General features: G+C 34.4%; 1 protein-coding gene across 1 annotated transcript; it reads left to right on the top strand.

Annotated features, from left to right (window-relative positions):
* The first annotated feature begins 7594 nt into the window (after positions 1 to 7594).
* Positions 7595 to 9351, top strand: LOC114762858 (cytochrome P450 94C1-like). Its single transcript, XM_028952455.1, has one exon. It carries the CDS (start codon positions 7649 to 7651, stop codon positions 9137 to 9139), a length of 1491 nt encoding a protein of 496 aa, XP_028808288.1. The 5' UTR covers positions 7595 to 7648; the 3' UTR covers positions 9140 to 9351.
* The last annotated feature ends 1216 nt before the right edge of the window (positions 9352 to 10567 follow it).

The raw sequence follows: 10567 nt of genomic DNA, 5'->3' as shown, positions 1-10567 counted from the left end.
TTCGAACTCACAATTTTATGAGTTATGAGTCGACTCCTTACCAACTGAATCAACTCTTATTAGTGAGGTTAAGTTTAATATTATTTGCGAACAATCCAACTTACTTATACCACCGTCAGTTCTAAATATGAGAATTTGATAAAGGGTTTACTTTGATTTTCTCCAAATTTTTGCTATTGATTGAAAGGATTTCTATTGAGAAGCAATCTCAATGTATATTATTAGAGAAAATACTTAATAGATCAAAGCGTATTTTTGATACACAAATCAAAAAATATTTATTACAACTAATTTAACCATTTTTTTAATATTTATAAATTTATTATCTAATTCTTATATTAAAAATTGAGTGAAAATTTTATTTACTGATTTTGATAGTTAAGAAAGGATGAAGGACCGACAAAAACAGAATGTAAAACCCACTCTTTATAAATAGTTAAATTAAATACTTCTATGATCGACTGATTTTATTTATAAGTTACTTTTATTAACTCTCATCTAAAAATTTAATAATTTTTTAACTTTATTCTTATTTATTTTACATTATACATCATTTAAACAAAATCAATATAATAATAAATAAATGATACAGTTATACATTGATGCAAAAAAAATTTTCTCACTATCCTATAGATATAATAAAAACAAAAGTCTTCTCTCTCTATTCTATAACTAGAACCACATGAGTATCTTTTAGATCTGTATTATACAATCAAAAATTTCTGCTTTAAATTCAATTTTTGTAGGCTCTAGATCAGGTAACTTCACTAATCCCGTCCAGTCGTCTTCTGTTCTAGAAATGGATGTTCTCATTACTTTCTCTTTGTACACAATGTTTTCCGTTAATTATTATTGAATGATTAAGAAAAGAGTTTATAAGCAATATTTGATTTAATAGTTTAATGGTTAGTGAAGTACTTTTGTAAATAAGATCACGATATACTTATTTATGATACTAATCAAATAAATAATTTTTTAGATTGATGCATGTCCCAGCTGACAATCTTTCACCCCTCTGATCAAGTCAATATTGTGCGCAGAGAGGCATACATGGAAAGAAAGTATACATTGAGAAATCCATTTCTAGACTTCATACACACACGTATATAGGGAGAATTACCACAAGGTCTTAAAAAAAGAAAATGATTACAAAACAAGCTTTCGTCTTCTATCTCAAAACTTATAATTATAAACTACTTAAGTTGTTATTAGGATTTTTTAATAATTATTTTTCTTCTTTAAGACCTTATTGTAATTATGCCTTTTTTAACCAAATTTCGTACTAATATGCATATTTATATTTTTTTTATTAACTGATCATTTCATTTTAGATTATGGGTTTATATTTTGAACAAAAATTGAGATAAGTTATAATTATAATATTTATAATTCATGAATAATATTTTTTTGTAAATTTTCATTATATTATATATAAATATATAAATTATGGATGCAAAGACAATTATTTCATACCATGATTACTATAGTTACCGCCTTACCATGCCAGATAAATTTTACGAGTTTATTAAATTATGTCAAAGAAATTAGTTGACTTCTCCTTCTTGACATTCAATTCACAAAAAATAAATTGGGGCTTTATGTTTAAAACGTGCCATATGTCGCCGCTTCCGATTCCATGTCGATCGGCGCCCGTTTGACGACTACCACTCACCGGATATCGCCCATAAAAAATATATATTTTTATATAAATTTAATTTCCATCGATCCACATCACATCACATCACATCACGTATAATCAGTTTACCGCTCCTTTGAATTCACGGCTGCAAAATTGAATTTCATCGCGGCCGAATTTTACAAATTAAAATTATAATATATGATTTATGTTGGTGTAGATTTTTACGAAAAATGAGAAGTAAAAGCAAGCTGGTGATTTTTTTTTGAGTAAAAAGTCATTTACACTCAATGCGACATCAAACACTACCTCATGTGCTTAATACAAGATCTATTTTAAATAAAAAAATAATCAAATTAATTATTTATAAAAAAATAAGTGTTGGTTTTCTTAAAATGTTTTTTTAAATCATTTGAATTGAAATTACTTTTGATGCAGGCTACTTTTGACACATGTAATTAATAAGATTAGTTTGGCTAAATAAAAAGAATAAAATAAATTATAATCTTATATTTAAAACCAAATTCGACTTCTTCTTAGCTCATATATCAGGTGCCAGAGGTACTATTGTTGCAGACCCGAATCATTTTTTGTTTACTGAAAAACTCAGTTTTCGCATCGTAAAGGCCATACCAAATATAGCTTCATACTGATCAGGCAAACTGTAGAAAGAGCAAAATCAGTGTACAATGAATTCGATAGCCAAGCATCGCAGAATGGGATAGACAACAAAGTACGTACATACATACATATATTTTTTAGCATCTTATATATTTATATATAGAGTGAATTATAACGAGGTCTCATGCAAGAAAAAAATTACAAAAGAAATCCCAAAGGTTGTTATTCTTCACTCTTGAACTTGTCATTACATACTACTCAGGTTGTTATTGGACCTTTTAGTAATTATCTCTCTTGTATGGGACTTGATTGTAATTTTTTTTTATATATATAAATATATGTGTATATATTTATATCAATCGCAATCCCAGTAGTCCGAAAGCGGCCATCATGAAGTTGTGATGGGATTCTCATTACTAGTTCAACAACACGTCACATGCACCTATTAACATAACACCACCAGACAACCTCGGCCCCATTTCTGTTTCATCATTATTCCAATATGTGTGTGTGTGTGTGAATGATGCTTGTCCACGATCCCATATCCCCACAAAGTAGCTTTCAATCCCACACGCACCTTCCACCTCAAACCCTCCAATTGTATTCCCCTTCCACCTTACTCGTTTTCTTCCCCACTTGTTCCTCTTCGGCCTCACCTTAACTAGAAATTTATCTCACATTTTCCTCTACATTCATGTGCATCCCAAATCCCCCCCCCCCCGGGAGTTGGCCATCCATGATTCTTCGCCCCACATGTACGATTGAACCTATCATTATTTCTGATCCTTTTTTACATGTACAACCAATAATTAGTAAAGATATTTTTTAAAAAATTTATAAATTTAAGAAATAAAATGGATTATGATTTTATATTTAGAACTCAATTCAAATTTCAACGAGTTCTTATATTAAATATTAGAAAAAATAATTTATAAGATGTCTTGTTAGTCATGTTGATTACGGTATTATCTTTTTTTTTTTTTTTAAATGGCATAAGTACAGGTTCAAATACTTATTCGAACCAAAGGTTCAAGGATGTATGATTGTCAATGACCTCCTTATAAATTCCTTAGTTATATAGTTAGTATTTCAATTATTTCTGTATCTAACTTCAGTAAATTATACTCGGAGACGGCGATGCTACTCTCAAGTCTGATTCACTTCTCCAGATAAACACTCGGAGGACGGACATCTTTTGCCGTAATCTTTCTACAGTCAAACATTTTGTCTGGGAGTTTGTGTTTCCAGTTAAATTTTTTGATTTTTTTCCTGACCGCTCTCTACCTCCACCATGAAATGACGGAGAGTTTGACGTTGGTTTTGATTACTATAACTTCACTGTTCTAATTCAAATTCACAACTTGCTTAACAGAAGTCGCCCGCTAATAATTGAGTGAGTAAGTTTGAACGTCTTTTCAAAACCAAGAAAATCTGGCATTTGTACTGTAGAGGATCTTTATCCAGGTATACTCGTCGACCCCAGGAAACACCATCACAATCCTCAAGAACTGCTTTTTCTTTTTTTGTCGGCGGCCGCAGTACTCCTCAGTTTTGCGGCTGACACACAACAATAGCAAGATTACTGCTCACAAGATATCAGGAATTTTATTATTGCACGATTGTAACTACTCTTCTTATCCTTAATATAAGACATATTTAACTAATTTGATTAGATTAAGGAAGTTAGGTAAGTTAGTTAATTATAAGAAAAATGACATATTTTTCCTAAAATACCATAATCATCTTTCTTAATACCTCCTCTTATTCTTCTATTTGATTATGGTTAAATGAGTATCTATAGGGGTAATTTAGAGAAAATTGATAAATATGAGAAATGGGTCTTATATTTAGAACCAAAACCAACTCAAGAATTAGGTCCTATATTAAGAACCGGAGGAGTATTTAATAAAAAAAATAATAATTATATAACGGAGCCTAAACTTTTATGATTATTTTGTAGAATTAAAAAGAAAAAAAATTATCACAATACTTTTAATAAAATGTAATTAAAATGAAATATATGCAACTAGAGATCGGGAATTTTATTATTACATGATTGTAGCTAATTAATATTCTGGCCACCCTTTTTTATAAGATTTAAATCATCAAATTATATAATTTAATAAATCCGTTAACATTAATTAAAAAAGAAAAAAATATATGAAAAAAAATAATGCGATGAACAACTATATCTTATGAAAAAGAGATGAGACCAATTTAAAAATTTGAATTTAGTAAAAAGCCTTTTTGTTGATCTCTGTTAACCATCTTCCTCTTTTAATCATCTTCTTCAGTGATTTGCATTGTAGAATTAAGGAGAATTCAAATACGGAAAACGAATGCAAGTTAACGCATGCAATGCAGGGGATAGCACCGTGTCGTGGACGTGGAGAGACCGGCCGATTCCTACCGACACCTGTATATATGTTCACCATATTGCACTGCATGAACCTTATGTTTTCATCGTTTCCGACAAATCGCCCGCCGCGCAAATACATTGAACCCTCTTCATGTCACTCCTCGTGCTCGTCAAGCCAAAAACACTCCCGTTATATTTATAAGATCCTACTCATCATTAATCATTCATGTCAAACCCTTCATTACAAAAAATTAAATAAAACATTAGTAATTTATTTTTTTTAAAAAAGAGCCATTCCCTCTTATTAACCCTCCGATCGAACCCCTTCTCTCTCAACAATGAACTAGATCAATATTTAAAGGTATCTAATTTTTTTGAAAAGTTAAAATTTTCTTACATTTAACCAATTTTTTTTAATTTTATGAAAATAGTTCACAGGACCTCGTAAAAGATAGCCGAGAGAGTATTATCTGGGTGACTGCGGCTTTAATTACTTCAAATCGACTCAATCCCAATTTTTTTTAATTTTAATAAGGGGGTGTTTGGATAGCATGAGAAGTTCTTCTGAAAGGCACTTTTTTGCAAATCAAGATAAATTCTTCTAATATTTACTTTGTATACCGTAAAATTACTTCTGAAACTATGGTTTGGTTTTTATCCAAACTCCCCATAAGTCATGTCGCAAAATCTTAGGGTCTGGCTAGCAAACATGATATCCTTGAAATGCATTCCAACTTTTGCATCGATATTTTATGTTATTATACTCCTTATTATAATGCCATTTTAAAATGTTTTTAGTAGAGTCTTTATTTTAAGGTGCGTTGTAAATTGTAGAATAGGCACTAATTGATAAAAAAACAATTTTTTTACCAGGGATTAAAAAAAAGTTAAATTGCATTAATTATAGGAAGAAAAAATATCAATACAAGAGCAAAATTAGAGCTAAGAAATAATTGCTTCTTTTTTTTTTCAATCGCTGTTTTGCATATTGAAGGAACGAAAGGTGAGGGGAGGGGGATAGATAAATTCAATAAGAACCTAAGAAATTTTCTGTGATTTCTGGTTGAACGAATCTTTATAAAATATATATAGCTTTGTGACGTTGTAATCACTGGTATTAATAAATCTTTAGCATTTATTTTCCTTCCAAGAAAAATATCACGAATTATTGCATATTCTTTCTTTTTGATACTGGCTAGTAATTCATAACAAAGTTAGGATGTTCGTAGCTTTAAAAGTGACCCAAATTAATTTGGTAAATTGATCATTAATGTAGCATCTCAAATATCTACATCATGGACCAATGTGAAACTGACCTTAGCTCCTAATCTTGTAGTTTAATGTGCAAGAGGTTTAATTTTTCTTTGATCAGTAGTCTTATTTGGCGTTATCCTCAAAATAAAGGTCTATTTGATTCCTAAAAATCAGCTAACTAGATTTCTATGTCAAGCAGTTCACACTTGGATGCGGTCCCGACAATTTTTAATGTCCGTCAGCTATGAGTTTTTCATCAGCTTCATATAAAAAACGCCACAAATTCCAAGTCTCTGCTGATGGCGAAACAAGTGCACAATTACAAGCTTTAATTTCGAAGACGTCTTCTTCACACGAGTCCGGGAAGAAACCTAAAGCTTTCCTGAGTTTCCATTACAGAAATGTTAGGAACATAAAAAAAAATATCACTTGAAAAAATCCAATTGAAATATTTTTTAATTAATCAATTATTATAGACAAACAAAAATATAGTGATATAGGTAAGAAATCCCTAAATTTATCCATCTCTTTATCCCTCTTGAGTTAAGTAAATTAATACAACAAAAAATTTAATATAAGAGTAAGAACTTTATTGTGGAATTTCATTAAATTCAAAAAAGGGAATAATCACTTTTTTTCTTTGAATCAATATAAAATAAAATCTGAAAAATATGTATATTTGGATTTTTTTATTTATTAATTTGGATTGCATGTAGTCCAATTTTCTATGCAAAAAAGGAGTGACCTTCTAATGCCCTTTACTCTATTAAATCATTGAATTTTACAGCAGGTTCAATTTTCATAATATCTTCAACAATGAAATATTAAATTTACATAGCATTAAGTTCAACTTTATTGGACATGGGCGGGGATTCTCATAATCCACATATACGCGAACACTTTAACAATATCAAATGGGGTTTTTCCAGTACTTTAAAATAAAAGAAAGCGTGCAATGGTTTCATTAAACCTTACACGTGACGATGCATGTACAAGGAATTCCACAACAAAACATTAATAAAGTGAAAAGGACACATGTTCTTTCAATTAATTCATTATCTGGTTCGCAATAACGCATGCATGTACATTTAATCAACTGGCCCAGAAGTCCCGAATATATATAAATCCAACATCTTGAAACGCGAAAACATGCTAGCTGTTTTACAAATCCGGAATCAATTTGGAATGTCCAAGTTGCATACGTATAGTTCTATCACTCTAAAATCTAAATAAATAAATAAATGCTAATTCACTTTGTTAACTCTCCCAGTCAATGGCCGATTATGATCAACTAAGCCCAAGTGGCAGACACGCAGGCCGACATGGAGACGTCGTCCATGACCTGATCTGTGACCTGCGACTTGCAAGCACCGTTCCCTTTTTGTTAAACAGACAAACATAGGAAATGACATGGGCCCACCCAATACCACTTTTATAATAATTATATTAGCATTAAAATACTATAATATTAGTCACGCGGCCTAAATACCCTGCCTCTGGAGCCTAGTTGTTATTTTGCGCACGCGTTCTTCATGCACTTTAATATTCCCTCTCACTCTGGTTCTCAACTGTATCCGATTTTATTTACTCAGCCATTAATACAAAAGCCCAAAAAGCAGAAAACTACGGCACTCCAAATGAAAATGACTTTTAATTGTTTTGCCCGTTGTTTGTCAATCCCCTCCTTTATTTATATCACTCCTAATTCCCTTCTGCAGTCACTTTTCTCTCATCTTCTTCTTCTTTCTGTGTCATCCTCATAAGAGCCCTTCTCAACAATGAGTTCTGAAGCTGAGCAATATCCCATGGCCGCCGCCGCCACATTCACCTTCTTGTTCTTCTCCTTCACGGTCCTCTTCTCCTTCTTCTCCTTCCTCGTCTTCCTCTTTAGAATGAAGCCCTGGTGTAACTGCCACACTTGCCGAACCTACTTGACCATGAGCTGGACCAAACAGTTCAACAATCTCGCTGATTGGTATACTCACCTTCTTCGGAAATCACCCACTGCCACCATCCACATGCATGTTCTCGGGAACATCATAACCGCCGATCCCGAGAACGTCGAGCACATCCTCAAGACCCGATTCGATAACTACCCGAAAGGCAAGCAGTTTTCCACCCTCCTCGGCGATCTCTTGGGCCGCGGAATCTTCAACGTTGACGGTGAAGCCTGGAGGTTCCAACGCAAAATGGCGAGCCTTGAGCTCGGAAGCGTCGCGATTCGGTCCTACGCGCTGGAGGTTGTTACAGACGAGATCCGATCGAGGTTGATTCCCATCTTCAGTCAAATCGACAGAGTTTTCGACTTACAAGACATATTTCGTCGGTTCTCCTTCGACAACATTTGCATATTCTCGTTCGGGTTGGACCCGGGTTGTCTCAGACCGTCCCTTCCCGTCTCCGACCTCGCGGTGGCGTTCGACGATGCATCGAAGCTGTCGGCGGAGAGAGCGATGATGGCGTCGCCGATAATATGGAAGATGAAAAGGCTTTTCAACATAGGATCTGAGAAGAAATTGAAGGAAGCAATCAAAGTGGTGAGTGATTTAGCGGAGGGGATGATAAAGCAGAGACGCGAGACGGGTCATTCGACGAGCAAAGACCTCCTCTCGAGGTTCATGAGCTCGGTCAACGACGATAAGTACCTAAGGGACGTCGTAGTAAGTTTTCTTTTGGCGGGTCGTGACACAGTAGCCGCTTCGTTGACCTGCTTTTTTTGGTTGTTGTCCAAAAATCCCCAAGTGGAATCTCTAATCCGGGAAGAGTTGGACCGGGTTATGGAACCGGCCCAGGAAGTTGCGCGGTTTGACCAATTGCGGGACATGCATTACCTGAACGCCGCGGTTCACGAGAGCATGAGGCTATACCCGCCGGTTCAGTTCGACTCAAAGTTCGCGCTGCAGGACGACGTGTTGCCGGACGGTACGTTTGTGAGGAAGGGCACCAGAGTTACGTACCATCCATACGCAATGGGTCGGATGGAGCGGATATGGGGCCCCGATTGTCTTGAGTTCAAGCCAGAGAGGTGGTTGAGAGACGGCGTCTTCGTGGCTGAGTGCCCATTCAAGTACCCGGTTTTCCAGGCCGGAGCACGGATTTGTTTGGGGAAGGAGTTGGCTCTGGTGGAGACGAAGTCTGTGATAGCAGCGTTGGTCCGAAGGTTTGATATCCGGGTCGTGAAAGCAGAGTCAGAGCCTCGGTTCATGCCGGGTCTCACAGCCACCGTGAGAGGCGGCATGCCGGTTCAAGTGAGTGAAAGAAGACGGTGATTTGGCAGTGATGATCTCAATTAAATGTTGAGGAGAGAGACGGATTTGCAGGAACTGGATTGATCAACTACAGTGAAAAGTTAGTTAGTTTAGTTCAATTCAAGTGAACTAACACATGGTGCGTAGGTGTGAGAGTTAATGAGGAGCCGAGGAAACTAAATAATGTAAATAATTAGTCTCGTCGTAGAAATGAAACCTTTTCGATTTTGAGATGGTTACGGTACTCATGATTTTAATTATTTTTTATTATAATTCACACACTCATAGTAAAGTTTAAATTTATAATCTCACACTCAAAAAAACTCTAAAGAAGATGTTTGATACCGGTTGGGCTATAAATCCCAGCACTTTATTTTAATTTTAATTTATATATATATATATATATGGAGAGAGAGAGAGCGATCAGGGTGATACCATGCAAAAAAGGCTCCAAATTAATTGGCTCATTGTCGCCTCCTTCGGATTGTTCACATAAAGCAATTGTTAAGCGCGTGCATTCTCTCTTTTGAAGTGTCTGTCAAACTAGTCACGAGAGAGACCTCTTAAAAATTTGAATTCAATTCATTTAATAATGAATGATTGAATATGATCATGATGTAAGAGTTTAAACTTATCATCAAACGAATCGTCTCATTCCAAATGAAATAAAAAGTGGAAAAGTCCCCCCCCCAAAAAAAAAAGAACCCGCTTCGGTAATTAAAGAGACTTGCCTTGGCAAAAAAAAAAATTAAAGAGACTTGCCTCGCACATTACGCTTAATTCGATGCTTAACAATTTTTTAAGATACACGAAATTGTTATAATTAAGCAGCATAGAATAAAGAGAAGGGCAATAACCTTGCAATTAACCTAATGACATGAAAATTTTGTTAAAGGTAGGATATTACAGGGCAAAATCTCCCTATAACCTACTCTTCTAATCCTATCTATAAGAAGAAAAAAAAAAGTTTTTTTACTGTATTTACAGGACACTGACAGAATTTTTTTATATAAATATATAATTTTATTTTTTATTTATTGTTGTGTTGATTTTATTTATATAAGATATAATATCTTTTTTTTAACCTATGCAAAACATGTTGAAAGTCACTTCTATAAATAGGACCAAAACAATAATTCATAAAGAGAGGATAAAGATAAGAGAGAGTATAGCTGAGGGTGGGGGATGGGTTGACTATTTGGGGAAATGTTAGGTTAGATTTGATTGGAGGATTGATAATGAAGAAAAAAAGGAGAGTTGCATCCATGTTGTTGATGTGGAAGCCACGCCCAAATCCCAATAGTCCAAATTCCAAAGGATGAGCTTTAAAGGCCGAGGGGAAGAATGACTACGTGTCCTCCTGTATTATCTCCACGTGTTGCTCACCTCCCCCCGTCAAGTAACGGCGCCCATTTCAAAGCTCTGCCCAGCTGCTTCTCCTTCTTTTTT

The sequence above is a fragment of the Neltuma alba genome, unplaced genomic scaffold (assembly GCF_004799145.2).
Source record: "Neltuma alba isolate B1F8T4 unplaced genomic scaffold, ASM479914v2 tig00011243_pilon, whole genome shotgun sequence".
NCBI lineage: Eukaryota > Viridiplantae > Streptophyta > Magnoliopsida > Fabales > Fabaceae > Neltuma > Neltuma alba.
This window is presented reverse-complemented; position numbering and strand designations above follow the sequence as displayed.

What these genes read in the sequence shown, in the direction of transcription:
- LOC114762858 (XM_028952455.1), top strand. Translation starts at nt 7,649, where the DNA reads ATGAGTTCTGAAGCTGAGCAATATCCCATGGCCGCCGCCGCCACATTC.